Below are 12,829 nucleotides of genomic sequence, written 5' to 3' on the forward strand. Positions count from 1 at the left end.
ACATGAAATGCTTTCTATGAATCAATGCATCAGGTGTTACCTTATCGAAGTTCTTCTGTTTCTTGTCAAGAGCTGCAGCAGCACTGTTAGCTCTCTCAACATCGACCATGAAGTCCTCTACTTCAGACTGTAGTCTCTGCTTGGTCTTTTCCAGAGATGCACACTTGGAGTTGACAGCCTCAACCTGCTCCTCAGCATCCTGAAGTCTCTGAGCCAGCTTTTTCCTAGATATTTTCAAGAACCAGATTATTATACAGTGGACATGGCTCAACTATTTCACATCAACATATATTGGCTTATTGAACTCAGCATACTTGGCCTCTTCCAGTTCCTCTGTCCGCTGAATGGCATCCGTTTCATACTTGGTCCTCCACTGGGCAACTTCCCCATTGGCTTTGGACAGAGCACGCTGGAGCTCTGCCTTGGCTTCTTGTTCTTCTTCATATTGCTCACGGAGCAAATCACAATCATGCCGAGCAGATTGCAAAGCATGTGCCAAGGCATTCTTTGCCTATAAGTAGATCAAAATGTAAATACACCTTTACAGTAATAATATGGTATGACACAGCATTTCAGTATGAAAGAGTAGAAGCACTGTGCTTTTTTTGAATGACATTGGTTCGACAATAAGCGAGCATTATGCTGTTATGTTATGTAGAATTGTAGAGCGCACTATCACCCAGGAGGGTATCCTGGAGCTAAGCAGGTGCAAGCCTAGCCAAACATAAGGCCTAGAGGGGCCTATTCGAAAAGCCAGATCTTCGGCTTCCTGTAGAGTTCAAAAAGTGAGGGGGAGGCTCCTATGCATAGTAGCGTGTTGTTCATCGCTTTAGGATCTATGTAAGAGAATGCTTGACTGCCGGATCTGGTTTCCTTATGACTGGGATGTATGCAGGTAGCGGACCGGATGAGCATAGGTGTCTGGAAGGTTTGTGAAAGCACATGCGATTGTTGAGGTATGCAAGGCCAGTGCTACGTATTGCCTTGAAAGTGTCGGTGAAGAGTTTAAATTGTGCTTGTTTATGTATGCAAAGCCAGTGGAGCCCTTTCAGGTGTGGTGAAATGAGAGGTTTAGAGTGATTCTGGCAACTGAATTCCGATTAATCTGCAGCCTTTTGGTGAGTTTAGCTTTAGATAGTTGGTCTTCATCCAGTGGGCAATTTCAGTCCTGCAGACCTTGAATTTGATCACGGTACGGGAATTTAATCCATGAGGGAGGTATTGAGTTGTGTGTCGTTGGCGTAGGAGAAGATGTTGATGTTGTGAGAGTGAATGATACTGGCTAGAGGGTTCGTGTATCCGTTGAAGAGTGAGGACGATTGCAGAACTTAGCAGATGAGGTCACAGGCATTCGAGGTGCATGATGCCAGGCTGACTGACTGGGTCCTTCTAGTGAGGAAAGAGAAGAATCATCAGAGTATGTGTCCTTGGATCCTGAGGTTGTATGGGCGTTGGATGAGGATGGGGTGGGAGACCGTGTCAAATGCCGCAGAGAGGTTCAGGAGATGAGGGCTGCTTTGTCTACTCTGCCCAGACTCTTGTGGATCATGTATCAAGGAGCAGTCATAGAGAGTAATGTATTTCTGTATGTGATGATCTGGTTTGCCAGTAAAATATGTAAACAAACTTAAATGCTTCTCAAATTTCAGTGATTTGATATGATTTTTTTCATGGGCCATTATCTGTGAAAAAAAAGTTTTTATGTTGGAGCTCATGCTTCAGAGAAGTTTTAACGAAATATGGTCTCAGACAGCCGTGACTATGCCAATATCGATGTGCAAATGTGCCTCCACTGTACTTATGATCTTTTGCTTATCCTGGATGTACAGATCCCTATCATGCCTTGTTAATGTTAATGTTAATTTTTTTCTTCTATAGCGCTCGGCTACTCCAAGGAGCATCCCGGCGCTTTGGCGAAGAATATCAGCAGGTAGAAGGCAACATAACAACTAAAACGCAGACTAAAAAAGGAAGAAGATAAAGACTATTTAGTGAAAAGCCACGTTTTCAAGCCCTTCCTAAAAGCAAGAAGGCTGGTAGCCTGTCTCAAGGGCAGTGGTAGTTTGTTCCAGGCCCGCGGGACCAGGTAGCGAAACGACCGGCCTCCCATTCTTGCACGCCTAATGGCAGGGACCGTCATTTTGGACAGACAAGTTGACCTCAGGGTTCTGCTGGGTTGGTAAAAAGAAAGGCGTTTCCCGATATACTTGGGACCTACGCCATGTAGAGCTTTGAAAGACAGTGTCAGGCTTTTGAAGAGGATCCTCTTTGAAGTGGGTAGCCAGTGCAAGGTGTTAAGTAATACAGTGGCACCTGCTCTTCTCGGGAGTCCATAGATGGCTCGGGCTGCCGAGTTCTGTACTACTTGCAAACGGGTCAAAAGATACTTCGGTAGACCCAAAAAAAGGACGTTTGCATAGTCTAATCGTGATCCAATCAATGCCTGAACAATTATTTTCCTATGGTGAAGTGACACCAAAGGAAGGAACTTTCTCAGCATCCGCAGAATGCCGAAACACTTCCCTGAAAGGCACGAGATATGTGGCCCAAAAGACAGATCGCTATCCACTATCACTCCAAGGTTCTTGGCCTTGAAGGACACACTGTCAGGAGGAAACATATCCTGTGGCCACCAGGATTTCAATTTGGCTCGGGAGCGCATCCAAAGAAGAGCAGCTCAGACTTGTCGGAGTTGCACTTCAAGCCATGACACCTAAACCACTCAAAAACCGCACCTAGGCATTCCCTAATCTGTATGCCATCAAACATCCCGTCCCTGTCGCATGTGAACAGGAGCTGGGTATCATCGGCGTAGGATATGATCTGGGCGCCAAAGGACTCCGCTACCACCGCCAGAGGGGCCATAAAGATGTTAAAAAGCATGGACCCCTGTGGGACCCCTACCTCTAGCGGTGTCATATCAGCGGAGAAAGGGGGCGCCCAGATCGTTTGCCGGCGGCCGGCCAGAAAGGATTTAAACCAGTTCCACACCGTTCCACGAAGGCCACATTCCCAGAGTCTTAAAAGGAGGCCCTCGTGAGGAATGGTGTCGAAAGCCGCCGACAAATCAAGCATAACTAACATGGCCTTTCCCCCAGAATCGAGCACCTCCCTGATGGCATCAGTGACCTCGAGTAGGGCCGTCTCCGTGCTAAAATTGGCACGGAAACCAGATTGTGATGCGTGCAAAAGTTTGTTTCCTTCGATGAAACTGGAAATCGACCTATGCACATATCTCTCGGTCACTTTCGCCAATGCAGGTAGGAGGGAGATTGGCCTGTAGTTAGCATGAATGAGGGGATCTATCGCAGGTTTTTTGAGCAGTGGTATGATCATGGCGCGCTTCCATGCCTGCGGAACCACACCTGTAGACAGGGAGGAATTCAGAAGAGGGTTCAGCAGAGCATTTAGGGCTGGTGCCACTTTTCCCAGATATTTAGCCGGGCACAGGTCCAATGGTGAGCCAGATTTCAAGCCTGACAGAAGATCCAGAGATGTATTGAGGCACATAGGGGGAAATTCATAAAGAAAAGGGCCCTGACCCACCGGAGAGGGTAAAGAGGATGGAAGGCTCAGATTCAACTGTGGGCAAGAATAAGAAAGGGAGGCCTGAATGGTTGTAATTTTATTAACAAAGAAGGTGGCTAGTTGTTTTATCCAGGGTTCTGAATGTGTATGAATAGGGGTACACATGGCAGGAGATGTAAAATCCTGGACCACTTTAAAAATCTCTTTGCAGGTGTTCTCAGCCTCATCAATTCGTCGCTCTAGATAGGTCTTATTTTCTTCCCAGATCGACTTATGGTAAGCTCTGGTTACTGCTCTAAATTTCAGTCTTTCTGATGGGTCATAGACCCGCCTCCAAGCTCTCTCAGCCTTCTTACAGTCCTGACGTAGCGTCCTCAACTGGGGAGTAAACCACGGGGCCGACGCTCTTCTCTCACCTAATTTAGCCTTCTTCTCGGGGATTAAGGTCTCAAATCTGGCCATAAGCCATTTTTGGAGGAGAACAAGATTCTCCTCCAAGTTGCCCAAAAGAGGACCTGGAAAACTAATGAGAGCCTCAGATAGCATATCCACCGAGAGCAAATGAAAAGGCCGCGAAGTCCGTGTGGCATCTGTTGAAGGTCTCACCCGTCTAAGGGCGGTGATGAGTAAAGAAAAGGTAATTAAAAAATGGTCAGACCATAGTACAGGCTGTGAGGGAAATACACTAATAGGTTTCGTTGAAAAAACCTGATCCAGGGTATGTCCCTTGTTGTGGGTTGGTCCTTGTATAAACGGAACCAACCCTAGCGGAGCCGTAATATCAGCGAGTTTCATGGCATCAGTGTCAAGTTTGTTATCCATGTGGACATTGAGATCCCCAAGTAGGATACAGTGTTCTGATCTAAGACATGGAACTGAGAGTGCTACTTGTAGTTCATCAAAAAAAGGCCCAGTGGGTCCCGGCGTTCTATACAAAAGAATCCCGGTACAAGCCTGAAGAGGAGAGAGGTGAAGGGTAAAACCAAGGGCTTCACATCCCTGAATATTCTCAACCGGAAAGGTCGAGCAGGGAATGTTTTTGTTCACAATAAGTGCTACTCCTCCTCCTCTGCCCGATACTCTATCCCTCCTGAAGATGTTGTAATCAGGAGGGATGGCATTGGCCAGGTCAGGGGCAGAGCAGTCGCCCAGCCAGGTCTCTGTAAGGAATAAGCATGATATATTAGAATTCTGCAGCAGGTTCCAGATATTAAGGGAATGACAGTTCAGAGACCTGGTATTAAGAAGAAGACACTGAAGGTGAGCAGATATATTAGCCTGCAAGGGTCCATTGGGGTCCATTGGCCTTCATAAGTATTAGGAGCTCATACTGCTCGATTCCCCTCAGCTGTTTTTAATTTGAGATAGCTAAGATACGCGGCCACACATCTCCTGCCTTAATGCACTCCGGAATGCCCTGTTACAGACCAGTATCATTTCCTAACAATATCAATAACCTATGGGTTCTTGTCTTGGCAACAGTTTCTTTTCCTAACCTGATCTGTCATCACGCACTAGCTGACTTGTGTTTCCAGGTAAAGCATTTGAAAGACTTCGGCTAGTGGTGTCAGATATCTTTCCCTCATGGTATCTCAGTCGATGACTAATTTTATATGTTTTCTATCCAAACTGAGAGCCCAGTGAAGCCACAGTCATTCAACAATCTCACTAACTCATCCACTCTATTTTCGTGGGCTTCCTTAACTGCGTGAAAATGTAGTTTGCATTCCATTACCTTAACTGATGTGGATGAAAAGGCGGTGGTGCTTTGAAAGGGACGTATGCATGTTCTGGAGCTTCATTAATATTGTCTCTTACTTCCCCTTATGCTACTATCCCATAAAATGCATGTCATTCATTTCAAATGCTGTTTCTGTCAGCAAAATGTGGCCTTCAGTATTCTGTGAAGACATTTGTTTGGGGCAGAGTTTTAAAAGGCCAAAATAAGGTACCTTTGTTTCCTCTTCCAGCTGTCTCTTCAGCTCTTCTGTCTGCTGAGTGAAAGCTTGTTTGCCTCTAGTGAGCTGGGAGATCAACGATTCCTTTTCATCCAGCTGGCGAGAGAGTTCACCTTTAATGAACAAGCAAGTCATGTAAGTACCTTTCATGTACATTTTGAATGCTTTCCTGACATATTGTTTCTTCTTGGGATTTATTTCCTGAGATTGTGTGTGTGCAGTAATTATCACCTCACACCAAGAGCATGAAACTTTGGGGCCTATTAGGATTGCGGGCGGACAAAAGCAGTGCTGGGTCCGGCTGCCAGTGGTGCGGGGGTCTCACACTGGCGATTAGGATGCCACCGTGGCGGTGGCATCCTCCATTCCCAGCATTGTGGCGGGCAGTGCTGACAGCACTGCCCTCCGCAATGCTGGAAATGCACTGTGTGCATTGTCATGCACAAGGTGACAGGCACCGTGAGGTGCCTGCCACCATGTCCATGACAATGCAGGAGGGTACCATAGGTACTCCCCATGTCCACCCCCCACCCCTCCAATACACTGGGGGCCCGCAACAGGCCCCCGAAAGCAAAATCTGCATGCCTTTTGCCGCCACGGAAAGGCTGCTTCCCGCTCCCATGTTAATATGGGTGGCGGTGTCTAGCGGGGGGTCGACCGGCAGAACACCGGCAGAGCACCGGCAGAACACCGGCAGACGGTCTTTCTGTCCGCCAGGGTCCCCCCGCCATACTAATATGGCGGGGGGAAATGGGGGGCGGGCAGGTAGGATGTAGGGCGGATCGCCACTGCCATGTGGGCGGTGGCGATCCGCCCTACATCCTAATAGACCCCTTGGTTTGTAGTATCCACAGTCATAATGAATACATCACATTAAAGATGATTGTGAGGTGCTTTGAGAAGAATGCTATCAGTCATGCATGTTAGAACAGGGTACCAATATTGCTAAATACTCCTTTATGAATCTTGTAAGCATTACTCTATAACTTTAAAGATATGCGCTATAAATCAACAAACATTTGTGTTAAAATTCGTACCATTTTCTGTCTGGAAGCGTGCCTTCTGAGTGCTGAGGTCATTAATGAGACGCTGATGCTCGTCATCTTTAGCTTTAACCTCACTGAGTTGGTCTTCCAACAGACGACTAACCTTCTCAAGGTTGGCCTTTAAAAAAAGATTGCATTGGCATTATAATCCATAACTGAATGAACCTTCATTATCAGAAGACTGAATTCTAATGTCTCACCTTAGACTTGGAAACATTCTCCATGTTGCTGGCAAGGTCATCGATTTCCATTTTGTATTCACTCTTTTCTTTCTCCAGCTTTTGTTTAACCCGCTGCAGATTGTCGATCTGTTCCCCAAGTTCTGCAACGCTGTCAGCATGCTTCTTACGAAGGGCAGCAGCAGTAGCTTCATGCTGAAGAGTGGACTCTTCCAGATCTCGCCTCATTTTCTGAAATTCTGCTTCACGCTTCTTGTTCATCTCAATCTGGGCTGAAGTGGCTCCACCAGCTTCTTCCAGTCTTTCACTGATTTCTTCAAGTTCCCTGGAGAAATCAGCCCTCTGTTTCTCAACCTTTGCTCGAGCTGCACGCTCAGCTTCAATTTCTTCCTCCAGTTCTTCAATACGAGCCTCAAAAATTAAAATATTAAATCCTATAAATTGCATTCTACTTATAACAATATGCATTTCTGCTATGCCAGTTCACTTAATAAAGTGTATATCAAATGTAAGTACCTGAAGCTCTTTGATTTTTTTCTGCAGCTGGGCTCCAAGAGATTGTTCATCTTCAATCTTACTCTGAAATTGACTTATTTCAAAGTCTTTCCTGTTTTGGGGAAAATAATGGTGTTATTTTCAAGTAATTTATTTAACCGTAGGATTTTATCAATAGAGCTTTAGATCTATTGGTTTAAACATAACAAAATTTACTCTGTTAACACAAAATAAGAAAAGACTATTAATACACTAAAAAACTATATAACTTCAGTGCATATAAATCAAATTGATGCTTGCTTCAACAATCACCCACTAACCCTGCTTCTGCTTCGCCCCCACTTCCTGGGGACTGTGGCAGCCCGCAGCTAATGCCCTGTCTCCTTTATGTCTTTTGTGCCTCCACTGATTTTTTTCTCACATTGCAGTCTTTGAGATAAATCCTTTTACCCTGCTGTAGCCCATTTCCCTCTCCTCATTCTGATCTGCCAATCTCTTTTCTTTCTTAGTGCCATGTGTGCCCTGCTAGCCCTCATTACATACACACTGGTAATGAAGCTGGAAATTCCAGGCCCAGTAGATACAGCTACACAACTTAATAGTACCCAATTACAGGCTGGACCTTGATGATCCAAGTAGGAATGGGGAAAACCATGTGAATTTGATTTAACACACCCTATTCCCCTGTTTATTCTTCACTCCTTACCATGTTTTTGCCTGGGAATTCCAGCTGCTTTGAGCAGCTGAAGTCCCCAGGGGGTACTGTTGGTGCCCTTGGGATTACCATGTTACTCATAATCCTAATGTTCCCGGTAACTCATATTAACAGGCCCATAAGAGGTTACAACAGTTGGACTGAGAGCCATTGTGTCAGTGGTAGCATGTTTTTTACAGCACATCTCCTTATCTGCCTATCCTCATCTCTGTTTCCCCACCCAAAATCCTCTTCTTAAACTATCCTAGCATGATGTTTCGGTGGCCACAGATTGATTTTATTGTGTTCCCCCTACCCCTTGCTTGCAGTCGCCTTTTTTTCTACAGCTTCCACATTGGTTGTCCTTTGTTTTTTTTACATACTAACAGCAGCCATCATGTGTCGAAGAAATGAGAATCAGACCCAATAAATTAGATGGCATTCCAAGGTACATATATTGGATTGAAATCTAACTCACTACAGTGAATCTCATTTCTTGGCGTGTAACCCATGTACATTTCCAGCGGTCATTGTTTGTTCTGCTTGCATCTTGAAAATTTGCAAAACAAATATATATATTTATAAAACATTTATTTAAACCACGTTCTTAGCCACAAGAGGATTATTCAGGTAAATGATACTATTCTCAAAGGTATGGGACTCACACCCCAACAAATGAACTTTTTTTCTTCTTTGAGATGTGATAATCTCACCAATTGACTGAAACTGTTCTTCAAGGTGTGAGACACACAAGGTTAGCGAGACACTGTCACGTCTCTAGGCCCTGGTGCTACCCTTCTTAGTGCATGGAGCAAGATGTTTTTGACTATATTCATTTATCAGTCAGCTGAGCTCCATGGACTCCTCTTCTGATGCCTTTCTTTCTCTTGTACCTTCCTCTCACTTCCCTGGAGTGTGCTTCCCCTTCTGTTTTTTTTGTTTTGCCCTGTGTTCTCTGCCCTGTGTAACCTGTCATCCATCTCAGTAAGTGCCCTCTTTTTGTCTGTGGCAGACCTCTGCCTCCTGAGTCCAGACTTTGTTGTGTTGGAAACAGACGCATTCAAAGACACACAAGAAATGTAATGTATAAAATATGTATACTTTTCATTAATGTGTAATCCCCAAAGTGAAGTCTTCTAAATATATACATTTGTTTTGAAAATTGCCAGTAACGACAAATAGTATTTATAAAAAGTTGCAAATATTCATCATTGAAACTGAAACAAAAACATGTTTTTAGAAATCAGGTTTTCTCTATTGACACTAACTTCTTTAGTTTTTCATCGCTTTGTTGTTTATCATTTTCAAGATCCATCACCGTTTCCTGGGACAGCTTTAGGTCACCCTCAAGCTTCCTCTTGGCCCTCTCTAGGTCCATGCGAAGTTTCTTCTCTTGTTCCAAGGAGCCTTCAAGCTGTGTAATGTTAAATGTATTGGTTAATTTATGCTAGTCAAAAAAAAGTTATTTTTTTAATACTAATTACTGATGAAAATTACCACTTAACTGGAGAGCCTATCATTGGTAAATTCCATGCACTGGTTCAGCATTATAACAAGAAATGTGTTGAGGTTTTCTCTGTTATTTCTCTTTTCATGGACACTTACGTCATCTACTTGCTGTTCCAGCTTAGTTTTGGATTTGGTCAGTGAGCTGACTTTGTCTTCCTCTGCCTGTAGGTCATCCAGGGTCTGCTGATGGGCCTCCTGGAGCGCTTTCTTCTCCTTGGAAACCTTTGAGATGTTTTCATCAAGTACTGCCATTTCCTCTGTGAGGTTTTTCACCTAAATCACACAGAAGGGCAGCTCGCATTTTAATCAAGCTTAAATTTACTATGTTGATGCTTAGATTTAAATCGAACTTTATCACATTACCTTATTCTCGGTGGCATGCTTTTCCTTCTCTACTTTGGCAAGGGTGAGCTCAAGGTCATCAATGTCTTTCTTCAGCTCAGAGCATTCGTCCTCCAGTTTCCTCTTCTTGGCTGTCAGCTCAGCATTACTTTCCTCTTCATCTTCAAGTCTTTCTGTCAGCTCTTTCACTTTACCTTCCAGTTGGATTTTATTTTTAATGAGACCTTCACATCGTTCTTCTGCATCTGCCATGTTTTCACTTTCCTAATTGAATATTACAATCAAACATGTTTCATTTATTTTTGTTCATAAAACTTCCTTAGTCATCCTTGAAATGTATGAAATTTCACCTACCGCTTGAACCTGTAATGCAAGATCATTTTTCTCCTGAAGAAGGGAAACCATTTTCTCCTCCAGTTCTTTCTTCCTTGCTTCAGATTTTACCAAAGCTTCTTTTGTCTTTTCAAACTCTTCTTTCATGTTTGCCATCTCCTTTTCTGTTTCCGCGCTCTGCAGAAGTGGCTTGATCTTAAAGTAAAGCTTCATCCATGGCCAGGTTTTGACATTCATGAATGACCTGATATTGTACTGGATGGTCATTATTGATTCTCTGTTTGGGGTTGAAATAAAGAAGAAGTTAAAGAAGTCCCCATTAAGATTATTAATATAAGTTTTACTGATTAATCAGTTCTGATAAAAATAAAAACCTTCTTTCCATCATCCTCTTGAATTCTACTCTCATGAGGAACCCTCTGCAAGCCGCCTGTGTGCGTGTGATGAGCTCTGCCAACTTTTCATCTCTCATTTCTTCTAGAACACCGAGGAGGCCAGCTTTGAAGAACACCTTTAATGTGAATGAAGTGAATGAGAAAAGTCTTTCTTGCAATATTATCAGCTGCCATTTTATGAAGTGATTACATAATTCCCTACCTTTGTGTGTCCCAATTTGTACTGACTGTGGTCCACATCTATGGAACCCAACAGTTTCTCACTAGCCTTCTTGCTGTCAATAAATGCGCCCTCTGGAATCGCACTTGCATTGAGCACTTTGTACCTTAAAGAAATGGCATTCAAACTTAGATTTGTGATAATATGACTTGGCTTATTTAAACTTTTTATAATATTCATTCATTAAATGGGAAGCTCTTACAAATATTATCTTACATATTTACGAGAAAGAGGACCTGTGTATGAGTTTGCGTTCTCTAACTTCAGTAGTACATAACCTAGTTTTCCCATGATTCATAAAACAATTATGCTAACTGTTAACTAAAGAGGTATCATATACATTTCCATTCTTTTAATATAAGTATGCACTGTGCAATTGTTTAGTTATGGTTCAGGATTTATTAAACTTTTTGCAGTCTTTTTACCTTTGCTTGAAATCACCATAGAGGATCCTGCTTGGGAATCCCTTTCTGCAAATTCTGATGCCTTCCAACACACCATTACATCTCAACTGATGGATCAGCAGATGATTGTCCATTACACCTAAAGGCAGAGAATAGAGCTCATATCAGTTCACTTAATGCTCACAAGCAACACAGTGATAGTCAAATACGGTATGAATGGGTAGTCCGTAGAGAGACACTCTACCTGGAGTCTTTGTCTCATTAGGAATCAGGCAGCGCACAAAGTGGGGATGAGTGCTCCTCAGGTTAGTCATCAGCTTGCCCAGATTTTCCTGTAGTGTAGTTGTAGTGATATAAGTGTATTTAAAATATTGCAAATATTTTAGTTAATGCTTCACGAATTTGAAGCAACAATTAACTCAGAAGACATATTGTCCCATACTTTGTACCAGAAGGGTATCTGGCACATGCATCAAGGTAGGCTTCTGAGATTCTTTAATTGCAATTATTAAGGAATCGCAATTAAGGAATTGCAAAAGCCTATGCATGTAGGAATCGCTATAAAAATAGCGATTCCTAAACATTCCTTAATAGCGACTCGCAAATTGCGAGTCGCAATTGAGGAATGACTTCCCATTCATTGCTATGGGCCTTTAGGCCCATAGGAATGAATGGGAAAATGCATGTGCAAATTGTGAGTACCAGTAAGTACTCGCAAAATGCACATGCAATTTCAAGGGTGCAAGGGTGTCAAAATGACACCCTATTGCAAAATGGTGATGTGTACCCATGTTGCGCGCACACATGCCCCAAGGGCATGTGTGTGTGTAACCTAAAACTTTAAAAAAAATGCATTTTAGTGCATTTTTTAACATTTTTGCAAATTACAGACAAGTTTGATTTGTCTGTAATTTGCGGTCCCAAATAGCGAAATCACTATTTGAAAGTGCTTTTAGCTTTGCATTTAAGGAATCGCAAATTACGATTCCTTAAATTCAATCACAATATAGGAATTCGCAAATAATTGCGAATTCTTAAATTGCGCATAGGAAACACTTTCATGCATCTCCAAAGGCCAATTTGCGATCGCAAATGGGCGATTTTTTTTGCGATCGCAAAAACCTTTGATGCATGTGCCCCAAAATGTACAGCAGAAACATAAGTTTATGTATACTACTCACTCTGAACAAAGCAGACACCGTCTGGAAAGACCCACCCTTCTTCTTCTTTCCACTCTTTCCACCAGCAGCAGCTGCTTCTATAATTTGAACGTAGCAAAAAGAATACATTCATCAGGCACTTGGTTAAGAGTGAATACTTTGCATATTTTCCTTTGTGCCTTTTTCCATGTTTTGCTACAAAATATTTACCAGCCTCTGCAGCAGTTGCTGTGTAAAGCATGGACAATACTTTAAGGGAGGACTTCTGATACAGTTGGATGACAGAGTCATTCAGTGGATCCTTGTTCTTCTCCAGCCAGCCAGTGATGTTGTAATCCACAGTACCAGCATAATGCACCAGAGAGAAGTGAGCTTCAGCCTTTCCTTTACCTGGCTTGGGTTTCTCAAAGTTCTTGCACTTGCCCATATGCTGGTCATAGAGCTTGTTCTTGAAGGAGGTGTCTGTAGACTTGGGGAACATGCACTCCTCTTCAAGGATGGAGAAAATTCCCATGGGCTGAGAAGAATAAATATTTCCATGAGTCCTCTGTATATTGTTAATGATA

General features: G+C 43.1%; 1 protein-coding gene across 1 annotated transcript in view; it reads right to left on the reverse strand.

Annotated features, from left to right (window-relative positions):
- LOC144785334 (uncharacterized) overlaps positions 1 to 12,829 on the reverse strand; it is a 148,558-nt gene that overhangs the window by 13,392 nt on the left and 122,337 nt on the right. Inside the window, exons 54-69 of the mRNA XM_078664298.1 lie at positions 12,474 to 12,780; positions 12,285 to 12,361; positions 11,348 to 11,435; positions 11,125 to 11,242; positions 10,682 to 10,805; positions 10,459 to 10,595; positions 10,106 to 10,361; positions 9,773 to 10,015; positions 9,506 to 9,682; positions 9,169 to 9,314; positions 7,228 to 7,318; positions 6,733 to 7,122; positions 6,524 to 6,650; positions 5,481 to 5,599; positions 315 to 511; positions 41 to 224 (exon numbers count right to left, since the gene is read on the reverse strand). Coding sequence (XP_078520424.1) covers positions 41 to 224; positions 315 to 511; positions 5,481 to 5,599; positions 6,524 to 6,650; positions 6,733 to 7,122; positions 7,228 to 7,318; positions 9,169 to 9,314; positions 9,506 to 9,682; positions 9,773 to 10,015; positions 10,106 to 10,361; positions 10,459 to 10,595; positions 10,682 to 10,805; positions 11,125 to 11,242; positions 11,348 to 11,435; positions 12,285 to 12,361; positions 12,474 to 12,780 — 2,781 coding nt within the window. The remainder of the gene's footprint in view (positions 1 to 40; positions 225 to 314; positions 512 to 5,480; positions 5,600 to 6,523; positions 6,651 to 6,732; positions 7,123 to 7,227; positions 7,319 to 9,168; positions 9,315 to 9,505; positions 9,683 to 9,772; positions 10,016 to 10,105; positions 10,362 to 10,458; positions 10,596 to 10,681; positions 10,806 to 11,124; positions 11,243 to 11,347; positions 11,436 to 12,284; positions 12,362 to 12,473; positions 12,781 to 12,829) is intronic.

This window comes from Lissotriton helveticus, chromosome 10 (assembly GCF_964261635.1).
Source record: "Lissotriton helveticus chromosome 10, aLisHel1.1, whole genome shotgun sequence".
Lineage (NCBI taxonomy): Eukaryota > Metazoa > Chordata > Amphibia > Caudata > Salamandridae > Lissotriton > Lissotriton helveticus.